A 26,144-nucleotide genomic window follows, 5' to 3' on the forward strand; every position below is an offset into this window, starting at 1 on the left:
CCCTAAAAGCTAGGGGCGAAGCCGCTATTAAAAAAATAAAGTACACATTATCAAAATAAATCAGATGAAAATCTATGTCCATGAATTGCTTATAGGTTCACCAAAGCACATCGCAAACAACTTTCGTTGGCTGATAAGCTTTGAGAAATTTGTTTGATGTAATTTTGTACAAAAACAATGTTCAAAAGGGTTTAATAATAATAATAATTGTATTGAATAGTTTTTATGTAAATAATAGCTCTGTTTATTATTTCTTACTAACAGGACTACCTGCCGACGCATCACAATCCCAAGAAAATTAGAAAAAATCAGAAATAAACTAATTGTATTTTCAAGATTCTTAACCAAATTTTGTTATGCAGCCACAGAGCTGCTGATAAGCCAGCCGCAAAATCACAATTTACACACAGCCAAGCCATATCTTATTTTTTAGACATTCTATTAAAGCTGCGGCTGCCAAGCCCTTTATTATATCCGACAACTAATCTGGCGGATTATCCTCTATTCAATCATTTCAGAAGTGTGTATTTGTTTTCTTGTATTCACTCGTAACCGATTAATATCCGGTGGATTAGAACCGGTTCTCATCCATACAAAAAAATTATGTCTAGCATATATCCATTATTATATCCAGTTTTCTACGTATATATAAATGTACAATTATAAGATTAAAACCAGTTTTATTTATCCCGTGCCATCGGCATCTCGGGGCAAAAAAAACTGGTTTTCATCTTTAATTGTACATTTTATATCCGAGGAGAGCTGTTTATAATACGATGCGAGAAATAACTAAATTGTTACAAGGAAAAAGTATTATTTTAAAAGTAGCGCAACAATAAATAAAAGTCAAATTTTAGGTTATTATAAAGAACTCTGAATTATTTTACGTTTGCTTACGCGTTAGATAACAGATTCAGATAAACTATTGTTTTATATTTTTTTAATAATATGATACTAATTAGAGTAAAACACTAGAGAGAGAAAGTGTTACATAACTGTATCTCCCCATCGCAACCGCCTTGTGCAACCTTTCTGTTGGGTCATTGAAAATCAATCAATGGTGTCGCTTATATTAACACAGCCAAGTAGCAGAAAATAATTTAAAAGCAGACGAAAGAGGTCTTTGAAAAAGGAAGGAAGGTAGTTGTCTGTATATACATCTATAGTATAGATCTGTTTGATGCTATATAAACAATTGCAGTTGCAATAACTCTTCATTCTTAATTGACAATTAAACTAAACTTGGGTAACAAAAGGCAAATAGTAATAATAAAAGGGGTTAAAGTTCATTAAAAAGTTCCATTAGCATTTTACCCACCCGGGATTACATCTATTCAAATAAGTCGTACCTCTCGTAACTATAAAAGACCTAATGAAACCTAACCTAACCTATCAAACGAGTTTATTTTTGTAAAATAAATAGTTGCATTCACGCGCGGAAGCAATTCCTCGTTTACCTTTAAAAACACTAGCGGCTTCGCCCCTAGCCTCTAGGGGCTTTGCCCCAAGAGGTTTGATCAACCTAATTTTCATATTTTAAATCTAAAAGAAAAAGTAAAAAAAAAATTTTTTTTGAGGGGGGGGGGTATTTTTCATTTTTGGGGGGGTTGGGGGTGTCCCACCCCCCAAGAAAATAGCTTAAAACCATCACAGGACCAGAAGGTATATTTCCTGAAGAGTAAAGCCCAATCGGTTCAGTGGTTACTGAGATCTTAAGCTTCAGACGGACAGACAGACGGACAGACATCGTTCTACTTTGTATTATAGACTAGGAGTTTTGCATTGAGAAAATAGCCTAAAACCTTCCAAGGACTTAAATCTTCAATTAAAATAGTCTATAATCATCTGACGACCTATATGAAGGTTCCATAAAATGAAGAACAAAGATAAAAGAAAAACTTACTACTTTATATAATAGGATTACATATGTTCTTTTTGAAACCCTTTCATCTAGTTTCTTTTCAATTAGTAAATTCAATTGATTTAAAATGTAAATAATCATTTTGAGAAAAGAATAAAATATTTGATAATTTTGAAGAATAATAGTTATAAAAGTTTGATATTATCAATTATTATAACAAAACTTATGTAAGGAAAGAGATTTCTATTGAGAGAGAGCAAGATATAGATAAATAGAGAGAGAGAGAAAAAAAAATGAGGAGAAAGAGAGTGAAAGAGAGAAAGGAAGAGAGGAGAGAGAAGAAAAGCGAGTTTCTGTAAATCAAATAATATTTAATGTTCTTTATTTGTTTTATAATGTTAAATAAATGAAGATTGTTGTTAAGGCGCGGCAGTCGCAGCCGTATTTATCTGCCACATTATTTGAGCAAGCTGCAGCAATTCTCGCGGCATTGAGCTTAATTTTTAATGCATGATTTCACATAAGCCTAGTATTTTATTAACTAGCAGTCGTTTTTATCTGTAAAAATTAGCAGGATATGTGATTGAGCCACCAATGGTTCACCGTTTTTGTGTTATTTTGCAGCTGCTATTTATTGCTGCAAGTGCAGCCAAATCATCATGAAAATTGACGGCTGTGACCCCTTATTGTTGTTGTATAAGTTTTACTATAAGATTAAAAGTTTTAATTAGTGCGGAGCAATTACGTCTTTACAAAGTTTTCTGCCATGCCAGATTAAATTGTCTGCTGCTGGGTGGTTGGCATCTTTGCAAAACTAAGCATATTGTTGTTGTTGTTATTTTTTTCAAGTGTAGGAATAAGGTACAATCATTGGTAAACTATTTGAAAACAAGGATGACAACATCCATAAAAGCGAAGCTCTGAAATGGAAGGACAAACGAACATTAACACTTGCAGATTGTCAGAACTGAATTAGCAAAATATTGACGCATCAGTACCAACAATATTTTTAGTAAATTTGTTGCAAAACTGCATAAATAGATGATACTGTTTAAGGACATACTTACATTTTTGGGACTTGTTTATAGAGATGCTTTGTTTATAACATTGTACCTTGTTGTAATAGGAATCAGTTTTCAAAAAAACAGAAGAATCGGATAATTTTATCAAAAATTTGTTGTCAAAAAAGTTAAAAATCGACATGTTTCAAATAGACGTACGGACATTCTGGTATTGAATATAGAGTTGCTACGCTTTCTTAATTGTACCTAACTACTACAGGAATCATCATGCAAAGTTTGGAATCAATAGGACAATTCTAACCTGTTTAAATAAACGAAAAGAGCTAACTCTCTGTGACGTACGTACGGACGGACCGACCCTAATTATAGAAAAGCTTCGCTTTTTAAAAGAAAAGATTTTTAGTCATCAATTCTCTAATGGAAATTAATTTGGGAAAGGGGGGGGGGGGGTAAGATAATTTTAAATAAATGAGAAAATTTTAGTTATACATCAGATTTCGAGTGTTAGCTTACTCGTATAATCTCCACACCTTGGTCTAAATATGACAGGTGTTTCACTTTTATTTATCTTAAAAACTGCTTTAGTCAATTTAATCCAAATATTTTTCTATGAACTTACTCACATTGAGTTACAAATTCATTTTTTATAGAGTCACCAATGAGTAACAATGAGAGAAAGCTCAAAGTGTCATTTGTGACGTCATAAAAATCCCACTTTCCCACTTCTCCTCTCATCCCTCCTTTAGAGACGTATTTTTATGACGTCACACATGACACTTTGAGCTTTCTCAGCAATGATAACAAATAAGCAACACCAATTTTATATTCAATTATTTTTCAAATCTAAAATGAAACAATATTCCCCTTTCATCTTGTTTGTTTGAGTAAGGAGAATAAGAGAATGGTCTCAACTGTAAATAATAAAATAAGAACAAATAAACAAAAAGATCTGTCTCCATCCTCTCTCTGTTTTTACAAATTTAGAACCAAACAAAGGCTGCCAAAATGAAGACAACAATGTAACAAGGATGACAACATCCATAAAATTTACTATAAATCACGAAAACTTAAGAATCTAGGAATCGAACTAGCACCGCAATTAATAAGAATATTTTAATGAAACTTGATGGAAATATGTGGATTATGAGCATATTCAATCCCTCATAATTTCAGCCGTCAATCCTGAATGGGAATAGAAAAAATCACGAAAACCTAAAAATCAATTAATCGATATAGCACCACATCTTCATCTATGAGCGATATTCCTGCATATTTTAGCAGGTGGCGTACTTCATATAGATTAAAAAACAAACTTTTTGAAGTAAAAAGAATATAGGTTAGGTTAGAATACTTAAAAGTTAGGGGGAGGGGGTCACTGGTCAAAAACTAGGTTTGGTGAAAGTACTTTTCAAAAGTTGACATTATGAAGTGGTTAACACAGGACAAAAACAAAATTAAAAATAATCAAAGCATAAGTAGCATAAAAATGCACAATATAAATGTAGCTTTTGTTTCAGATTTATGTCCTGTGCATAGTGCAGGATATATATTTAAAGTCTTAATAATTTAAATGTGTGACCGCATATAAACTTAACAAAAGGTTTATTCTATTAGGGACATCCAATTTTTGGTTTTTAATTTTTCCTTGCTTCTATAATATAAAGATTACCCTCTCCTCCCAAATAAATGAACTTGGAGGTGCCCAAATTTAAGTTTCCAATTTTTATCCCCCCAGCTTGGACGTCCTTATATTCTATCACCCTTATTTAAACCTTGTGTCAGTTCCACGAAATCTTTTCTATTCAAAGAAAATTGAATTTTATCCACAATTTCTTAACTTTGGGGGCTGAATTTAGCCTTAAATGGTGTATTTTTAAAGGCGAAGCATTTAAATAATTAGGGTCGGTCCGTCCATCCGAGCCGGATAGCTTTTTTTTATTAATTCAGGTATGTCAGAATTTAAACTTTGCATTGTGATTCCTGTAGTTTTTAGATAGGACTAAGAAATCGTTGCAACTCTATAATCATTACCAGAATGTTCGTAGGTCCATTTTAAAAAAGTTAAATTTTTTTTACTTTTTTAACAACAAATTTTCTGTGATCTAATTATCCGATTGTTCTTACTTTTGGTATACTGATTCCTGCGACAAGAAAGTACAATATTATACGCAAAGCAACTCTATAAACAAGTCCTAAAAATGTAAGTATGCCCATAAACATTATCCTGTATCAAGAAGTTTTTCAACAAATTTACTTACAATTTTGCTTCGACTCTTATACACTTATATTCTGATTATTCAGTTCTGACACTCTACTTCGCTTTTATGGATGTTGTCATCCTTGTTTTTTTTATAAAATGGACAATGACAAAACAACTGTTTTAGGATCATAATCAAACTTTTAGATAGATAGTTAAGCATAGAAAACACTGATAAAACCTTTCACAAAAGCGTAATGCCTAAAAGATCCTAGAAGTTTCATAAACCAAGCAATTATTTCTTATGTGAAAATTCTAAAAATTAAAATGTTTAACATTGACAATGGACTTACTGGTAATTATTTTAGAGTTGCTACGCTACGCTATCTATTGTCATGGAAAGTTTGAAATCGATAGGACACTTCTAACAGTTGAAAATAAGGGTTGTTTAAGATATCTCTGGAATAGTCCTTTTCGTGGCAACGCCCCTTAAGGGTCAATTCGTCGTATTTTTAAAATGGCTTTAAATAGGTTATTTTAGGTTTAGAAATAGAAGAAAAACTACTTTGAAAATACGAAGAATCGCCCCTTAAGGGGCGTTGCCACGAAAGTACCCGAGATTTCTTATTGTACGAATTATTTTTTGTAAAATAAATCCCTGAATTTCAAAAGCCTACTTAAAACTAATTAAACAAAATTTTCCTAAAAAAAACTTCCAAAACGTTGAATACATTTTCGGCGTTTACGTAAATTCAATTAAATAAAATATGCACCACCACGCAGATTCATGAAGCTTTTTTAGGTGTGACTTTAATTCCGCTTATTGTTTCATGATTGCAAAAGTAGGCAATCCTTATAATAAACTAACAAGATCTCAATCTGTCTGTCTGTACTGAAGGATTTCGCAAACCGCTCAACCGATATGGTTCTCCTTTTCAATGTAGCTTCTTTTTTGTACTAGGAAGGTGTATAACTATTTTGGGGGAGGATAACTTCACCCTCACAAGATAAATCGCCAAAAATACTAGGAATTTATAAAATATTTTGTAGAAGAATTATTAAACACGATTAAGAAAAGCTGATCTCACACTTCCAAATTACAACATTCTAAGTGCCAGTAGATGGCTCTAGAGGCGTTACCAGGAGTACCAAAAGAATAACGAGGAGTTTTAATTATTAAAGAAATAAGACAAAGACAGTTTACATACATGTTGCTGTGGTAATTATTTTCATTTTTGAAATTATGTGCAACTTTTAATGGAGGTGAGTTTACTCCATTTTTTTGGCATGTTGGACACATGGAAAATACTTGCATGTAAAATATTTAACTATTCACCAAAACATCGAAGAAAAAAATGCAGGTAGTTTATTTTTAATCGAAAGTGGATCATATACAACCACTTTAACTACCACAAACTTATTTCAAATTTGTTTAAGTGAGATTAAAGCTCACCAAGACCAGAGACAAGTTTTAGAAATAAGACGATTTAGATTAGATAATTGAACTATTCAAACTAAATATTTTTTTGTGCAAATGGCAAATTGTCTTTTTCAACTTAAAAATTGTTTAAAATGTTTTTTTTAGATTTCTAAACGTTTTAGAAATATTTTTTGGTAAAGAAAAGAAAGAAAAATATTTTGACCTTTCATTTGATCTAAATAAATGAATTATATACTTACAAGGATATTAAAGTCCAAGAAATCAGAAGGTCGAATAGATTTAGCCAGAAGTTTTAAATACATAACTAGTTATTTCATAAATAAAATCAGACGAAAAAGTACAATTTAAGCTTTAGCGGCTAGCAAATTCTATATTGTATTATGGAGCAGCTTGTATATAATTGTTGTTTTATGTTGTTGTTTTTTTAAAGCGAAGTTTTTCTATAATTAGGGTCGGTCTGTCCGTACGTCTGTCCGAGACGGATAACTTTTTCCCCTAATATAGGCATGTTAGAATTGTCCTATTGATGTCAAACTTTGCGTGTTATGGTTAGGTACGATTTAGAAAGCGTAGCAACTATATAACCATTACCATTACGTTCATTTTAAATATGTTGAATTTTCTACTTTTTTAGCAATAAATTTTCATGTGATCTAGTTATCCGATTTATCTGATTTTTGGTAATTTGATTCCTGGGACAACAAAGTTTAATATTATAAGCGAAGAAACTCTATAATCTTAAAAATGTCAGTATGTCCAATAAACATTATCCTGTATTAAGCAGTTTTTCAACAAATTTACTTACAATTTTGCTCCGACTCTTATACACTTATATTCTGATTATTTAGTTCTGACACTATACAAGTGTCAATGTCCGTTTGTCCTACCGTTTCAGTGCTTCGCTTTTATGGATGTTGTCATCCTTGTTTGGCAGTAAATTGAACCTGATCCAAAAATAAATAATTCTTACCTCTTGAACAAGATCTCTTACATCCGTACAGAGAGCTGGCGGCGGACATCTGAAAACAAGTAAAATTTTGTCCAAAAGTTATAATTGCAATAAGCAATACATTAGGTACTAAGTTTAAATTGTTAAGATCTTAAGAACAGTTTAGATAATATTTAATTATCTGTGTGTGATTGTGTGTGTGTGTGTGTGTGTGTGTGTGTGTGATTGTGTGTGTGAGTGATTCTTAACTTCAGCTTGACGCCTCTAGAAACACTTGACGGAGGGGGTCGGGTAGGTTAAGTCGAACCTCTTCTTTCAATTTATTTAATAAAGTAGTAAGCTTTTTTTGTTTGTAGAGAAGGATCTCGCCAACCTCTTATAAAAGAATAATTACATTTTGTTTGTCGCGGTGTAAATCTCTTTTAGCACAAACAAACATATAAACTTTCCGTAGTTATAAGGAATCGCTGCAAAATATAAAATATAAATCTTAATAACATCTTCATATTTACAAAAATTAATATTTGATTCAAATTTATTTCATATCCGCTTTTGATTTATTGTGAAATTTAAGCCAAGGTTATTATACATCAGGACTATCTATAATACAAAGTAGAACGATGTATGTCTGTTTGTTTGTCTGTGTGTCTGTTTGTTTGTAGCGAAGGATCTCGCTAACCACTAAACCGATCAGGTTCTCCTTTACAGGGTAGCTTCTCATAGGTCCCGGAAAGGTTTATAACAATTTTCTTGGGGGGTGGGACACCCCCAACCCCCTCAAAAAATTAAAAATACCCCCCCTCCCCAATTTTTTTTAAAACTAAAATTATAATAGTGGGGTCGACTACCCCCCCCCTAAAAAAAATCCCCCCCCCCAAAAAAAAAAAAAAATTTTTTTTTTTTTAGATTTATTTTTAAAAATCTAAATTACAAAATATTGGTCTTATCAAACCTCTTGGGGCAAAGCCCCTAGAGGCTAGGGGCGAAGCCGCTAGTTTTGAAAAAAACTAGTCAGAGAAAACAATATGCTGTTTATTACAGTAGTCACCAAAGGTTTTTAATAACGTTTTCTTATTCGTTGGCTTAACCAGTTATTGTACTTTTGATGGATTTTGATTGGTAGTTTTGTTGACGAAGCCCAATCTGTCCCACTTTTGAGCAAGACGATTACTATATGACGTCATATAAAGGGAAAAGAAAAAGGGAAGGGAGAAAAGGGAATCGTCTTGCTCAAAAGTGGGACAGATTGGGCTTCGTCAGGTTTGTTAAGTTAAGTGTCTAAACGTTTCAACCATTAATTGAAATCTACAGAATGGGTGTTTTTGTGTATCATCAATTGGGATGTACATCAATTTATCGGCCATTGTCTTATCCCTTCAGTTCCCTGCAAACTAGGGCTCGACAGCTGTTCATTAGTCTCTGAAAATGTCTCTTATCCTTATATAGATATAACTGGATTTCTGTGAGTGTGTCTGTCTTTACCAAAGGATCTTGCTAACCGCTGAACTGATATGGTTTTCCTTTACAATTTAGCTTCTCATATGTCCTGAGGCTCCTAAAGCTTCTAGTATATTTTTAATAGACTTTAATATGATTATGAGAGACTCTACAAAGTGTCCCAAAAAATGAGCCGTAAGACGTCAATAAATCCATCTCTTTTCAAGGGGTTTCCTTTCCTACTTCTCCTCTCATCTCTCCCTTTTGTGACACATGGCTCATTTTTTCTGACACTGTCTTAAATATGCTCTTATTTCATATCTTATTGTATTTAACTTTGATATAAAGTACATTTTATCCAGAGAGAAAGGGGCAATGGGCTGTTTATTACACTAGTCCCCAAAATTTTATACCAAAGTTTTCTTATTCGTTGGCTTAACAGGTTTTTTGTCCTTTTAATTGATTTTGATTGGTAGGTTTATCAAGTTAAGTGTCCAAACGTTTCAACCACTAATTGAAATTTACAGAACGGGTGATTTTGTGTATTAATATTGGGGATGTACATTAATTTATCGGTCATTGTCTTATCCCTTTAGATCCCTGCATTCCATCTAAATTTGTAATATTTGTACATATAGTACAATCTACATCTAGCTTTTAAACTTTACAATATGACATGGATTAAAGGATAGGAAAATAAAATAAAATTAAACCAGAAGCGTAAGGAATATTGTTTAGGCTCAAAGTTAAAGACCACCTTAATTTAAAGTAGATGTAAAATTTCTGTACATAAATCTAACTTTGATTTAGGGAATATATGTATATACTAGCGGCTACGCCCTTAGAGGCCTCTAGGGGCACTTGAGGAGGAGAGAGTGGAATTTAATAACCCAATTTCTTATTTTTTTTGGGGGGGGGAGGTGTACCCCCCCTAATTTTTAATTTAAGTTAAAAAAAATTTTAAAAATTTTTTCGAGAAGGGGATTTTTCATTTTTTGGGGGGGTTATGGGTGTCCCACCCCCCAAGAAAATAGTTATAAACCTTCCCGGGACCTTTGAAAAGCTACCCTGTTAGGGAGAACCCGATCGGTTCAGCGGTTAGCGAGATCCTTCGGTACAAACAAACACACAGACACACACACATCCTGTTACTTTAGTATTAGGATGGTGATTTCACACAAAGTGCATGTTGAGCACTGATAACCCCCTTCCCCCTTTTAATAAAATACATTGAAAATAAGAATAGTTATTTTGTAATTTGCATGAACCCCGAGGAACAAATATAATCTTACCTTTCCTTAACTTACATGAAAAAATTACACTCCCCCCCTTCCTTTTTTTTCAATTAACTTATAAAATAAGGGAGGGGGGTCAGTGTTAAACAAGGTACTATGAGTAAAAGTACCATATAAAAAAAAGCTAAGGGTGTCAATTTAAAAATTACCTTAACCCCAAGAGAAATCGTTGTCAATATGAGAACTTGGCTGCATATAAACAGGATTTTACCTGACAATTTTTAGGGCAAATAAATTTATTTCCCATTTACCTATACCTGTTCCTCAAACGATATGAATATTTATTATTGCAGAGAAATTTAGAATTGGCATACTAGTATATATATTCAGGGATCTAAAGGGATAAGACAATGGCCGATGAATTAATGTAAATCCCTAATTATGATTCACAAAAGTTTCCTCTTTTGTAAATTACAATTAGTGGTTGAAATGTATTGACACTAAACTTAATAAACCAACCAATCAAAATTCAATAAGAGTTCTCAAACATATTGAGCCAACGACTAGAAAACGTTACTATAAAACTTTGGGGACTAGTGTAATAAACAGCCTGATATCCCCTTCCTTCCTGATATATTATTGAACTAGCAAATTTCTAGCTAACCTCTTATCTAATCAAAATGTTAATTCTGCCAGATATAAATGCTAAAATAACATTAATTTTTTACATTTATATTTAATTTAAATTTAGTTTAGGAATGTTTGTCTTTTAAAAATAAGATATGTGAATTTAAATACTTTAATTAGATGATTTAATGACTTTTCCCATTAATATATGTTATAGGAAAATATTTTTTTGTACAATTTATATTTCTTTAGTTATTAAATATTGTTGTATCAAATACCCAAATAGCCTGAAAACCTTTACTATGTTAACAAGGATGACAACATCCTTAAAAGCGAAGCTTTGAAACGAACATTAACACTTGTAGAGTGTCAGAACTGAATAAGCAGATTATTCTTGCAAAAGTATAAACAAAATAGTAAGTTTATAAATTTGTTGCAAAACTACATATGTAAATACAGAATACTATAAGGACACACTTACGTTATTAGGACTTTATTATAGAGATTCTTCGCTTAAAGTATTGTACCTTGTTGTATTAGAAATCAGTACTCCAAAAATCATAACAATCGGATTATTATATCACAAAAAAATGTGTTGTTAAAAAAGTTAAAAACAAACATGTTTAAAATGGACGTACGGAAATTCTGGTAACGATTATAGAGTTCCTACACTTTTTAAATTGTACCTAACTACTACAGGAATCATCGTGCATAGTAATAATTACTAAAGGGGCCATTATGTGTACCATCATTGGGGTTTGACGTAATCATTCTTTATGAACCTGTTCACTTTTAAATTAGTTAAGACCAATATCAACCAATAAAATACAGACAAACACTCAACTATTTTTGTAATTGCAATGATCACTTTAATTTAAATTAAAGTTTACCTGAAGCATTGAACTAGCTGGATAGTGTTGTGAATTTTTATCAAACTTTTGAACAAAGGATGCTGAACCAGACTTCGAAAATTTGCCAGCTTTCCATTCCCCTACAAATGAATACACGGCATAATTGCTTTTTTCTCCACAAGTTGACCCTGAACCCCCGCACCTTAGTTCTCCTTTTATACGGTTATTTGGGTATAGCCCTTTATGTGGCAATGCCTCTTAAGAGGCGTTTCTTCGTTTTTTCACAGTAGCTTTTCCCTATTTCTAGCCACTGCGGGGGGCTCTGACACTGCGGAGCCAATTACCTAACCCTTTGGGACAATCATCTAAACTAACTTAACCTACCCTAAAATAACCTGTCAAAAGCTACTTTGAAAATACGACGAAACACCCCTTAGGAGGCGTTGCCACGAAAGGGAATACACCGGCCCGGTTATTTAAGTTTTTTTTGTGTTCCTGTATAGGATGTATCGCCAGCCGCACGGATGTAAGGGCAACTGACCGCAAAGTTGCAGTTTCGACTGAGTGTAGCTGCGGGTGAGAAAGGGTTGTTGGTGGCCCAAGGGGATTTAGAAATGTTGGCTGCGGCATAGAGGGGCTTATTTTCCAACTAGGCATATCTACATTGATTGCCCATTTTTATTAGCATTTATCTAACCTAACCTTAAATAACCTATTAAAAGCTACTGTGAATATACGACGAAACCCACTACTTCGTTTTCTTCTAATGATCCAATTTTTTTTATACAAGCTTTACAGCTAAAAGACATACTTATTCTTGTTTGTCTTTATTTAAAAATGGCAAGGAAAAATAGAATTTATTTAATATACAATTTCTAAACCTAGAGACCAAATGGCACCAAAAAAATGACGTCATAAAAAACCAATGAGAGGCGAGTATAAATTTTACCATTGGTCAATTACAATGTATGCTATCATTGGACAACTCTATACCTGAGGCAAGGAAATGGCATTTAGATCTTCGTCTTCTTTACTTGTACATTCTTTTGTTGAGGTACATTTGTCAAGGGAAGGTTGGTTGGGGGCGGAGTCACACCCCCCGGGAGGAGAACTTTCCAGAACTTTGGATATTCTGTCGATACACCGGGACATGTCGTCCACCTCTGAAAAGTAAAAATATGTGTTATGAAGTAGAAATAACTTTACATATCTACTCTTTTAAAGTCTAAACATTGGAAAACCTAGGTGATTTTCAAAAATAAAGGATAATAACTTTTTAAGTTCCAGAATAGTGCAAGAAAACGATTGATATCCGCTGTATTAGAATTGGTTATCATTCATACTGAAAAATCATGTACAGCATAATATTTCAGACAATTTTCCACAAGTTGAAATAACAAACTAAAAATCATAGAATTAAACCCAGTTTTGTTAGTTCAAGCCTTCCTAAAATTTTTCATTTTAATATCCGCGGGAAGTAGTTAAAAATAATATAAACAACAAAGGTTCCAGGACAAACGCAGGAGTGACAAACGTCGGTATGTTTAAAATATGAAGTTAATAAAGTAATTTTATACAGGTTAGGTTAAGATAAGAAAATAGAAATAAGACCCCCTCAGGGATTAGGCATTTTAAAAACGTATAAGGTGGTTTAAAATAGGTTAGGTTAAGAAAAGTATTCACTCTGACGTTTGTCATGCCTGTGTTTGTCATAGAATCGTTGTAAAAAATGTGATTTTGTTGTATTTTTTAACAATATTAAAACTAAATGCCTAAATCCTGAAATATTTCAATACTGCTTTAAATGATGCGATATAAAAGCATTAATGAGATATTAGCTCAGGTTTTTGTTATGGATTAAATTTCCTAGCCAAGTCTAAAATAGCAAAAACTTTTGCAATTTAATTGGCAAACTTTGTAGCCTTTTAGTTTTCATTCTGATAGGGGTTAGTATCATATCCTACCATCCTGTACTATTCTATTATAACAAGGGTAATAACATCCATAACAGCGGATCTATGAAATGGTAGGACAAACGAACATTAAAACTTGTAGAGTGTCAGAACTTAATGATCAAAATATGTCGAAACAAAATTGTAAGTAAATTTGTTGCATAACTGATTAATTTCGAATACAATTAAAGGGCATATTTACATTATTAGGACTTAATCATATAGATGCTTCGCATATAACATTTTACCTTGTTGTAGTAGGAATCAGTAATCCAAAAATCAGATAAATAGGATAATTATATAATTTTTTCAAAAAAGGTTAAAAATTAAAATGTTTTAATTGACATACGGACATTCTGATACCGATGACAGAGTTGCTACGCTTCTATAAAACAGTTTTTGCTTATCCGTTAAGATCTCAGTGCTCGATAGGCTTTTACATGGAAGCAGTACTGTTAAAAGAATGGTGCTATCATTATATGAACAAATAACAATGATCAAGTGATTGTGGTCATCTAGGCGACAAAATAGTACATTTATATCACCACATCTGTAATATGCAGGGGTCTTAAGGGATAAGACAAAATTAATATATATTATAATTATGGTAAACTAAATTACCCTCTGCGGATTTTAATTACTGGCTTAAATCTTTGTATTAAATAAAATTACCCCAATATTTTATCTGTAATACAAAGTAGAACGATGTCTGTCTGTCCGTCTGTCTGTCCGTCTGTCTGTCCGTCTGAAGCTTAAGATCTCGGTAACCACTGAACCGAATGGGCTCTACTCTTCAGGGAATATACCTACTGGTCCTGTGGTGGTTTTAAGATATTTTCTTGAGGGGTGGGACACCCCTAACCCCCCAAAAAACAAAATATCCCCCCCTTAGGGGAGACTTCAACGTCAAATAAGGTGGTATCGTACATAAAAAATTAAATTTAACAAACAAAACATTTAAAGTGCCACTAGAGGCCTCTAGGGGCGTAGCCGCTAGTCTATAATACAAAGTAGAACGATGTCTGTCCGTCTGTCCGTCTGAAGCTTAAGATCTCAGTAACCACTGAACCAATTGGGCTCTACTCTTCAGGGAATATACCTACTGGTCCTGTGATGGTTTTAAGCTATTTTCTTGGGGGGTGGGACACCCCCAACCCCCCCAAAAAATGAAAATACCCCCCCCCAAAAAAAAAAAAAAATTTTTTACTTTTTCTTTTTAAATCTAACATACGAAAAATTAAGTTGATCAAACCTCTTGGGGCAAAGCCCCTAGAGGCTAGGGGCGAAGCCGCTAGTTTATAAGAAAAAGTATTTTTAAAAAAAACTTTGGGTACCAGTATAATTTACTATCTAATGTCCCCTCCCTCCCTAATAATGATCACTAAATTCCATACAATATAATATTTCCAGTACAAAGTAGAATGATGTCTGTCTGTCTGTCTGTCCGTCCGTCCGTCTGTCCCTTAAGAACTCGATAACCACTGAACCGATTGGATTCTACTCTTCAGGGAATATACCTACTGGTCCTGTGGTGGCTTTATCATATTTTCTTTGGGGTGGGAGACCCCCAACCCCCCCCCCCAAAAAAAAAAAAAAAATCCCCCCATTCAATTTTATTTAAAATTTTGTTTTGCTTATTTTTTGCGAATTTGCCAATTATTCGCGAAAAATGGCGACCCATTTGCAATATTTTCAGCTAGGTAGCTAACAGAATATGTAATGACTCGCGTAATTTTTTTAAAGAATGTTCATATTTTTAAAAATTACCTCTTAGGGCAACGCCCCTAGAGGCTAGGGGCGAATCCGCTAGTACGATTTATATAGCAGCTTTGAATTTAAAAGCAATAAAGCTATATAATCCTATTCAAATGCATAGTTAACGAATCAAATACGATAAATTTGCAAAATTTAAATAAATTTCAGACCATTCCGCTGGTTAAATAGATAAATTAAACTCGACTTCTCTTGAATGCAGGAATAAATGGCTGGGTAAATGGAAGAAAAAATAATCTTTTTGCCAGTTACCCCAATTCTGTTTTCTTGTAAATTATAACTGAGTTTATCATATTTGAGTATATCTAGTCCAAAGCCGCGTCATAACTAAAGACGTCGAAAATAGTTCGCTTCGTCGCTCGATATTAAGAGTATGATAGTATAATACCCTAGCTCTGAAACAGGCTCAACTTATTGCTTTATATTCAAAGACTTCAAGACAAAGGCAATACAATCAAAGGCTATGTTTATGGAGTGGATACAAAACGGCGATTTTCAAAATGCGAATGTTACAAAACAGCGAAATCACAAAATGGCAAATGTTACAAAACTGCAAAATCAAAAAAAGGCGAATGTTACAAAACGGCGAAAAATAATATCCTTTTAATAAATTAACAGGATGTTTGTCTGTGTGTTTGTGAGTTAGTATTTTTAAACCGAAGGATCTCGCTAATCGCTGAACCGATCGGATTTTCCTTAACAGGGTAGCTTCTCATAGGTCCTGGGAAGGTTTATAATTATTTTCTTGGGGGGTGGGACACCCCCTACCCCCCCAAAAAAAATTTTAATTTTTTTAACTAAAATTAAAATTAAAAATAATTTTTTTTTACTTTTTCTTTTAAAATCTAAAATAAGAAGTTTAATTATTAAATTCGACTCTCTCCTCAAGTGCCCCTAGAGGCCTCTAGGGGCGTAGCCGCTAGTACTAAAAATAAAATATTTGAACAGCCTATTCCTGCTTCCCTGCTTGTATTCCTATTTGCAAAATATTGCACAATTTCCCGTTTCTGATTTAAGCATATTAAAACAATTTAGGGATCTATTTCAGTACATGGTTAAATTTAGCAGGAAAAAATTAAAACTGGCAAACATTTGAAGAATGTTAATAATGTATCTTAAATAACAAAGGCCTTATATACAGAGAATGCTTGGCTAGAGAAAACGAGCAAAATAGGTCTTTTTCGCACTTTACTTGGCTTTATGAGATAACTGTGCATTATTTGTAGATCTTCTTAAGATATAGTTTCTTTTGTGACAAGCCTCTTAAGGGGCGTTTCGTCGTATTTTCACAGTAGCTTTTCTCCTATTCCTAGCCCCTGCGGGGGGCTCTAACCCTGCGGAACCAACTGCCTAAACCTGCAGGGTAACCAACCACCTAACATAATTAACCTTACCTAAAATAACCTATCAAAACTTTCTGTGAAAAGACCCTGAAGAGGCGTTTCCACGAAAGGGACTATAGAATAAGGAGGGGGTCTTTATTCTACTTAAAACAATGTTCAGAACTAACAATAATCGTCCAGCCGCTGTTTAGCCATCACTCTATTAAGATCTTATTTTTTAAAATAAGGGTTCGATACAAGCAACATTTGTCGTAAACTGCAGTTGATTCCAACTTTGTGTGTGCAGTGCAGAGCCAATATAAATAAACGAGAAAGCTTTTCTTTGTTCTTCAAAGCTGATCTTTTCAAAAGATAGTAAAATTTCAGGGCAAGAGGAGCAAGTATTTTTAAATCATTCTATTACGTAAAGCTAGGTTTATTTTGTCTGAAGCTAAAGATCTAGAAAAGCTTAATAAATATCCAATGGAGGTTTTAGTCTATTATTTTACCTCACACTTGACCCCGTCCTCCCTTAGTGGCTAGCGGTGAATATAATATGTCCTACCATATTCAGTTTTCAATTTCAATTTTAGAAAAGCTTTAAAAAGGTTTTCAAATGGATTTAGGCTATTTTATTTTAAAATTTATGTCTTAGTACATTATTATGCTATTTTACTGCCATCCCTCTCATAAATGCTATGGGTGCATCGACTAGTGAAACTGTATAAAAAGTACAAAACACTGAAATACATCTTTTACAAGTTAAAAGGTAAGTGGGAAAATGGATAAGTAAAAGACGGAAAGGTGTATAAAGTTTAAGTCAATACCAAATACGCTATCAAATATCCAAATATCTTATCAAAACTTAAAAACACGATTCACGATTGAAAAGAAAAAGTGAAAGAAAGAGTGATGGAAGCAGTCATTTGTAGAATTGCTACGCACCCAGATAATACATACTAAATGAATGAATATATACAACAACCAAACATTTGCTGTTAATAACATTGATTCAGAGCCAGACCTATTTTGTATTTGAAGACAGGGACATGGTACATAAAAGACCATAATAAAGACCATCTCCCTCAAAATTTATTAAGCATAATAATTAAAACATTAGAACGGCCTAAAATTAAATTTTTAAAGAATTTGTCACAAAACATTAACTAATTAGATGGAAAAACAGATTAAAATACGCCAAATTTCATACAGACAATCAAACTTACAGCTTACTACTACAACAAATTTACTTTACCACTTTGACACAAAACACCCTTTTACGAAAAAGAAAAAATATTTAAGCTTATGTGTACTCCTATCCAGAGAGAGATAGGACAATGGGGTGTTTATTACACTAGTCCCTCGAATTATATAATAACGTTTTCTTATTCGTTGGATTAACAATTTTAAGACTCCAATTAATTTTAAATGGTTGCATTATTAAGTTGAGTGTTCAAATATTTCAACCAATAATCATAATGTACAGAAGGGGTAATTTTGTGTATCATTATTAGGGATGTACATTAATTTCTCAGCCATTGTCTTAAGCCCTATAGATCCCTGCGTATGTGTGTACTTTCCGTGTTATTGGAAACTGTTGCAGATGACAGCTATATGATATATCAAGAATCTTTTCATTTACTTTACCCCTTTATTTCTTTTCATTTATTTTTGTGTCTGTTTCTACATAAGTTAATTTTTTTCGTCATGTAATTAGTCTTTATTGTAGTAAAACAATTGTTGCTTATCGCATTGAATTATAGACAGTTTTCCTAGGAATTTTGAATGAAAACAAATATGAGATTTAAACCTGAATTTGTTATTCTGGATTATTTTACAATTCTTATTTTGTTATTAGATGCTAAACTTGATTTTTCAGTCTATCTGAAAACCGGATCTAATCGGATTCAAATACCGTAAGTTTTTCTAAATTTTATTTGTACGTTCTTTACATCAGATCTCTTTGATTGTTATTTAAAAGAACAATACATGAGAATTTCGATAACTATAAGGTACAAACATGAAATCGCAGCAACTTCATAATAAAAGTAGTCCATTCATTTCAAACTGCGATTTTACCCTTACATTTTACATTATCAATGTTTTTATTGGTAGTAGAAACAATCCCCCCCCCCCCACACACACAAAAAAAGCTTGGGCGTCCTAGGTTGCCTTAACTCGACACATGCAATATTCGCAATTGTATTTGCTCATAGTTGGGCTGGATACTTTTTTGGCCGAATACCGGATATCCGGCTTATGTCTAATGCCGGATATCCGGCCGGATATCTTAAACATTCGATATCCGGCAAATTACGGGATATACGGCCGGTTTTTTTCGGAAATCCGAATATTTTCAATATCCGGTATCCGACCGGATATTGAAAATGGCCGGATATCCGACCAAACCGGGTATCTGGCTCAACCATACTCACTTGTAACCTGTAACTTTGTATCATTGTGTTACTCTTGACATATTTCTCATTTGAAATTTCCTGCTCAAGTTTAATTCTAATTTTCAAATATACTTTATACTTTTTTTCAGTTTTAATTGGCATAGCTGCTGAATCAATAAGGTCTGCATCCGTCAGTAAAAGATAGAAATTGAAACATTGGTAGTTTTTTTGTATGAATAAAGCTAGTATTTCAAACAATACAGTTATTTTTGTCTGAAAAAAGAACCAATGGCTCGTGATTTGTAAATTTTCTGAGCGAAATTTAGGCTTTTAACCTCCCCCCCAGATGTAAATCCACTTCAAAGAAGGGATGGAACTTTTTGTGAAAAGGAAAAAAAACATTACGTGAATTAATTTGTCTACCATTGACCTATCCCTCCTGACTCACCTAGAACAGTTTTCAATGAATAAGTTGGTCTGAGTGCAGGTTTTTCCATGAGAGTTGTGGTGCTGTTGGCTGTGGTTGAAGTTGTTGCTATGGCTAACTGATCAACAGGACTTGGTTTCTCTGTACCCCCAACTGTCTTCGTCTAAACAATTACATGATTTGGTTTTAATCCTCAAATCAACAAATAAATCACTGATAACACCCTCAACTCCTTATTCTTGTTTTCAAGTTAAAAGTAAATGTTTTTAGTACCAAGGAGGCTCTATCCTTGCGAAGTCCAATCCATATAAAGCTCTCCTAATAGAAAATTAACATGAATCAAATTAGAAAATATGCCTTTTTTTCTTACAAAATTAAATTTGTAGTCCACTTTCGGTTATAGTGGAACAGCCAATAAACATTTATCAGCAATAAGAAAATAATTTTCCGTCTTATTTTCCATCAGTGTAAAATGATCTTTATAAAGAACTGGCGGCTTCGCCCCTTAGAGGCCACTAGGGGCACTTGAGGACGGGGGAGTTGAATTATAAACCCATTTTTTCAATTAAGATTTTTTTATAAGTAAATTTTTTTTTTGGGGGGGGGGGAGGGTGGGGTAGGGGGGTGGTATCCTCCCCCAAAATAGTTATAAACCTTCCCGGAACCTGTGAGAAGCTACTCAGTTAAGAAGAACCCGATCGGTGCAGAGGTTAGCGAGATCCTTTGTTACAAACAAAAAAACAAACAGACAGACAAACATCATTCTGCTTTGTATTATAGATAGTGCTTGTCTGTGTGCAATGTGGTAAAGAAAGAACATTTATCCGCGCGATGTAAAATCTTTTTTGGTTTTTAAAAAAAAATTAGACTACTTACTTTTAAATTTTAAAATATCCGATAATTTCAACAATAATCCTTCTAGCGTAAAAATGTAATTGTATGCACATACTTAATTATATTTTCTACAAGAAATATGATTATATGTGGGAGGCTCTGACTCTGAGAAAGATGAAAATCAATCTGCGAGCATAAAACAAGTTTTCTCAAGAATTTGTAATAATTTGAAAGTTTGGTTGGGAGAGAGGCAAACAAAAGATCAAAGGTCTGAGGTGGGTTCTTAAAGCCAAAGGATCAGAGAATTAATGAAATAGTCGTTGTACCATGACGAAGCCCAATCTGTAACACTTTTGCACCACTTTTTATCACCGTGACGTCATAAAATGGGGGAGATGAGAGGAGAAGTGAGAAAGAAAACCCCTAAAAAAGAGAATCCCTCATCAAAAGTGACAGATTGGGCTACGTCCTGTACCATCAAAACTATTTTTGTAAACCATCATCCAATATTATTTCAAAATCTAAAAATTGGAGAACGCCTTACTTTATATAAAAATCCTCCTATGATTTTCGAAAACTCTTTTGGAATTTCAAGAATAACTTGTAATAAGGAAGCAGCTTATAGTTCCTATAAAAAATGACGTCATACAATACAAATGAACAATGATTGGCCAGTATACATACATTGAAATTGACCTATCGTAAAATGTATACTGACCTATCATCGGTCATTTGTATTGTATGACGTCATTTTTTTACAGGCACTATGAGCTGCTTCCAAGTCAAAGTGGTGTTGATATCCCTATTATACCTTTTTTAAGAACCCAACTTTGGAAATTAAAGGTTTGTTCCAGCCTTATAGAGTCTAGGAATTTATACACAAAGCTAAAGCTCACTTGCCAATAACTTTGATAGAGGCCTCAATTCATATTGTGGTTAATGACTTACGTAACTAGAGCCCTGGGACATATTTATATATATATAGTGGTTTTAATTGATTTTGAAAATAAAATCAAATGTGATTTAACAATATTAAGATATATACATATATACAATTAATATAACATCAAAATTAAGTTTTTTTTGTCTTAAGCTTAAGATCTTAATAAATACTGAACCGATTGCGTTCTACGTTTGAGGAAATAATCAAATAGGACCATTAATAGGCCATTATTTTGTAGATTTAAATCTTGTGATTGTTTTAAGTTATTTTTCTAGCCCCTCTCAGCCTTTTTCCTATAGGCTAGGAACGTAATACCTTAAAATACAACATATATTTCAAAACGATAAAATTCCGTCTGTCTGTCTGAACGCAAGAATTAATACTGATATTTCAGGATAGTAATCAAACTACTTTTTTACTGCTTTATTTTTATTTATTCTTTCCTTTTTTATGATTTCGCTAGTAATGTATGTTATTATACATGGTATAATTGAATTACAATTAGCAAAGGGGAAACCATAATCTATAATACAAAGTAGAATGATGTTTGTCCGTCCGTCTGTCCGTCCGTCTATCCCTTAAGATCGTGGTAACCACAGAACCAATTGGATTCTACTCTTCAGGGAATATACCTACTGGTCCTGGAGTGGTTTTAGGCTATTTTCTTGGGGGTGGGACAAAAAAAAACAAAAACAAATCTAATATTAAAAAAAATCAGTTTTAAATTAGTGGTTGAATTGCTAATTTTTTTTAATTACCTCTTGGGCCACAGCCCCTAGAGGCTAGGGGCGAAGCCGCTCGTGATAAATATAGTATGACAGTTTATTTCAAATTAAAGTTATTAATCAGATAATTAAATATGAATTGCATGTACCATCTGATAATTAAATTATTAATAGATTTTGTGTAATACGCGAAACTAATACTGACGTAGGAAATAATAAAATCATACAGTAGGTAACCTAAAAAATATACTCTTCCATGACTAATACAATAATACTTTTACGTTCTATAAAAACGTATGGTATGTTTTTATTTTGTTGAAACCCTTTGAATCATTTTTGAAGCTTCTTATTTTGAAGCTAGAAGAACAATTTTTTTGCAGAAAATGTTTATCTTTATGTAAATTTTATATTAGAAATATCAAAATATAAATTACAGCGGCCGCAGCTGTACTTGGCATTTGCCAGCCGCCGCAGTCGGCGGTCGGTAGGAAAACGGCGGCGGATCTTTATGAAATTAAAGCTTAAGTTTAAAATTTGACGTCTCTAAATCAAAAATTGCGGCCACAGAAGCCTTTTAAAATTTCTGGAGACCTGGAGGATCAGGTCATGCAGGATCATACCTGGAACCTAAAATTGACTTCAACACCTGTATTTATTATGAGAATATACTACTAGAGGATATTTTAGTATTTTAGTAAGATAAAATGCTTTGTTTAAGACAAAAAAAAAATTTGCTCTTTACTTGGATGACCCTGCCAGGTTTGCTGGCATCCTGTGCCCGCCAGGATGGAGATATTAAAAGAATTCCAACTCTCAGTTATGTGTCATACCCAAACTTAAAAAGTCACGCAGTTTGGGCTCTTTATCTTTCACACACAGAAAATGAGATAGAAAAAAACGGAGGGGGGGGGGGGCTTTCAACACCCCACCCTTCCCCCCCTACCGGGGGGGGGGGGTTGGGGGTGTCCAACACTCCAAGAAAATACTCTAACACCACCACAGGACCAGTAGGTATATTCCCTGAAGAGTAGAATCCGATCGGTTCAGTGGTTACCGAGATCTTAAGGAACGAACAGACGGACAGACAGACAGCCGGACAGACAGACATCATTCTACTTTGTATTATATACTACTTTGTATTATAGATTACCTCTGAGAAAGTTTTAACTTGATGTCTCTCTCTGAAAGATTCTCTGGCGGATCTGTTACCCTCCGTGTCTCCCCCAATAAGAACTTCAGATCTGTTTATTCCTAAACAAAAAAATTATTAGATTTTTAAAAGCGAAGCATTTCTATAATAAGGGTCCGTCCGTCCGTTACAATTAGCTCTTTACGTTAATTTAAACAAGTTTGAATTGTCCGATAGATTTCAAACTTTGCATGTTAATTCCTATAACAGTTAGGTACGACTTAGAAAGTGCAGCAACTCTAAAATTGTTACCAGAAAGTCCGTTTAAAACAAGTCGTTTTTTTCCTTTGTTGACATCAAATTTTTGAATGTTTAAATTATCCTATTTATCTGATTTTTTTTAATACTAATTTATATTACAACAAGGTATAGTGTTGTAAGCGAAGCATCTCTATAATCAAGTCCTAAAAATGTTAGTATGTCTTTAAAGATTGTCCTGTATTTTAGCAATTTTTCAACAAATTTACTTAAGATTTTGTTTAAACTTGAATATTTATATTCTGTTTGTTAAGTTCTGACACTCTACAAGTGTTAATATCCGTTTGTCCTACGGTTTCAGTGCTTCGCTTTTATGGATGTTGTCATCCTTGTTATTTACTACAGTGTATAAAACAATGAGATTATTAAACCAAATATTAATTAAAATTTTAGAAAACTTATTTCAGTATTTGCCAATTTATTTTTCAAACTTGCGTACTTTCCAAATAACTTATAACACAAAAAAAGCCATAACTAACTAACCTAATCTGGATCATATACAATGGCTATTTTATGACAATTCTGTGACCAACAAGAAAAGCCATATAAATTATAAAGCCATTTAAATATTGATTTTTTACAAAGAGACAAAAGCCCCATGCAAAGCTAGCATAAAGTTTCAAGGTACCTTAGAAAATTCTTTACAATATAGTTTCAATATAGGTATTTCTTTAATGACATTTGCCTTTATGGATGTTGTTATCCTTGTTGTACTCTTAACCTAAACCTTGACCTCTCTAACTTAATACGGAATTAAAAGCAAAATATATGATAAATGTAAAAAGCTTTTTCGTGTATTTTTCAATCTAAAATTAGCAAAACACGAGCAAAACTCTGTAAAGAAGAAAAGCTTATAAATCTAAAAGTTTTCAACAAGGACAGGCAACCGTTTTCCAATCGGATGCTCTTTTAATAAAATTGCAGCCTCAATATCAAGAACCTTTTATAGTGCCTATAAAAATGACGTGATACTGGCCTACCATTGGTCAAATAAAATGTATATTGGCCTACCATTGGCAATTTAGCCTGTGTATTGGCCTATCATTAGTCATTTGTATTGTATAACGTGATTTTTTTAGAGGCACTATAAACAAACAGCTTCCAACATAAGTCACTTGAAAATGATTCGTACTTTATGATGTAGTCGAAATCGTCTGCTAAATCAAACTTATTACTTGCAAAACATAAAAAAATGCAGCTGAAAACTGCTGCTTATTAAGACTTTTTTAAAAGGCCTATTTGCTTTGATTATTGTTTAGCTATTTTTTGTCAACTGTCATTCAATAAAAACTTACAATTGAGTTGCATTTTTCAACAATCCATATCCAAAATTTAATAAAAGCGTCTGTCACGTCCTGTTTTCTGAAGTTATAAGAAGTTGTTGATTATATCAATATTTTGTCTGATATCTAAACCTCTTGAAAACCCATCTTAGATTTCACAAAACCTGGACGGATGGCAAATAAAATAAATATAAATATTTTGTTTTGATATAAACATGTAGTGGGGCAAAGTGTCTCAAAATCCGCCATGTGACGTCATAAAAATGAGGGAGATGAGCGGAGAAATGGGAAAGAAAACCCCCAAAAAACTATATGGATAATCCCTCATTTTTATGACGTCAGATGGCTGAATTTTTAGACACTTTGTCCCGTCCTATAAACTTAGATATTGTAAGATTCATAAGAATAGCAGCAAAAAATAATTAAAAATTAAAATGATTAAAGATTCAAACCTTGTACTACCTATATACAATATTGTAACTTACTTTCGGTTAAACTTGTAGCGTAAAGGAGTAGCTGCGCTACTAGAGAAAGACATGTCAGTCTGTTGAAGAATATATTTAAGACAAGGACACCTATATTGTTAATATTACTTTTTCTCAAGTTACAATGTATGCATCGGATGTTCTATTCAACTATTTTCAGTTGCAAAGCTTCTCTGTAAGTCTGCTGTTTTATTTTATCGTTAAAATATTAAATCTCTTTTAATACTGGATATTTCAAAAAACTATATCATTTACTAGCGGCTACGCCCCTATGGGAACTTTAGGAGGAAAGAGTCGAATTTAATAACCCAATTTTTTATTTTAGATTTTAGGAATTTTTTTTTTTTTTGGGGGTGCCCCCCTTTTTTTTAATTTTAGATAAAAAAAAATAATTTCTTTTTGGGGGGGTTGGGGGTGTCCCAACCCACAAGAAAATAGTTATAAACCTTCCCGGGACCTATAAGAAGCTACCCTGTAAAGGAGAACCCGATCGGTTCAGCGGTTAGCGAGATCCTTCGGTACAGACAGACACACAGATACACAGACACACAAACATCCTGTTACTTTAGTATAAGGATTTAAGTCAACTATAGCATTTTTACTTTAATCTTGTGTTCATACAATAACAGCTTTGAACAAGATTCGTTTTCATGGAAACTGATGCCTTTTGGAAATGAAAAAATGATGACTGTCCGTTGGTGCAAACACATTACAATTTACAGATCTATTGTATAGATGTATATACAGACAACTACCCCCCTTCCTTTTTCAAAGACCTCTTTTGTATGCTTCTAAATTATTTTCTGCTACTTGGCTGTGTTTATATCGGCGACACCATTGGTTGATTTTCATTGACCCAATAGAAAGGTTGCACAAGGTGGTTGCGATGGGGAGATACAGTTATTTAACCCTTTCTCCCTCTAGTGTTTAACTCTAA

The 26,144-nt window shown here is 33.2% G+C and overlaps 1 protein-coding gene across 1 annotated transcript in view; it reads right to left on the minus strand.

Moving 5' to 3' along the window:
* LOC145324747 (uncharacterized) overlaps positions 1-26,144 on the minus strand; it is a 97,118-nt gene that overhangs the window by 41,629 nt on the left and 29,345 nt on the right. Inside the window, exons 8-12 of the mRNA XM_080167357.1 lie at positions 23,143-23,243; positions 19,512-19,653; positions 12,614-12,783; positions 11,660-11,760; positions 7,492-7,540 (exon numbers count right to left, since the gene is read on the minus strand). Coding sequence (XP_080023483.1) covers positions 7,492-7,540; positions 11,660-11,760; positions 12,614-12,783; positions 19,512-19,653; positions 23,143-23,243 — 563 coding nt within the window. The remainder of the gene's footprint in view (positions 1-7,491; positions 7,541-11,659; positions 11,761-12,613; positions 12,784-19,511; positions 19,654-23,142; positions 23,244-26,144) is intronic.

The sequence above is a fragment of the Acartia tonsa genome, chromosome 1 (assembly GCF_053477335.1).
Source record: "Acartia tonsa isolate MP-2025a chromosome 1, ASM5347733v1, whole genome shotgun sequence".
Taxonomy (NCBI): domain Eukaryota; kingdom Metazoa; phylum Arthropoda; class Copepoda; order Calanoida; family Acartiidae; genus Acartia; species Acartia tonsa.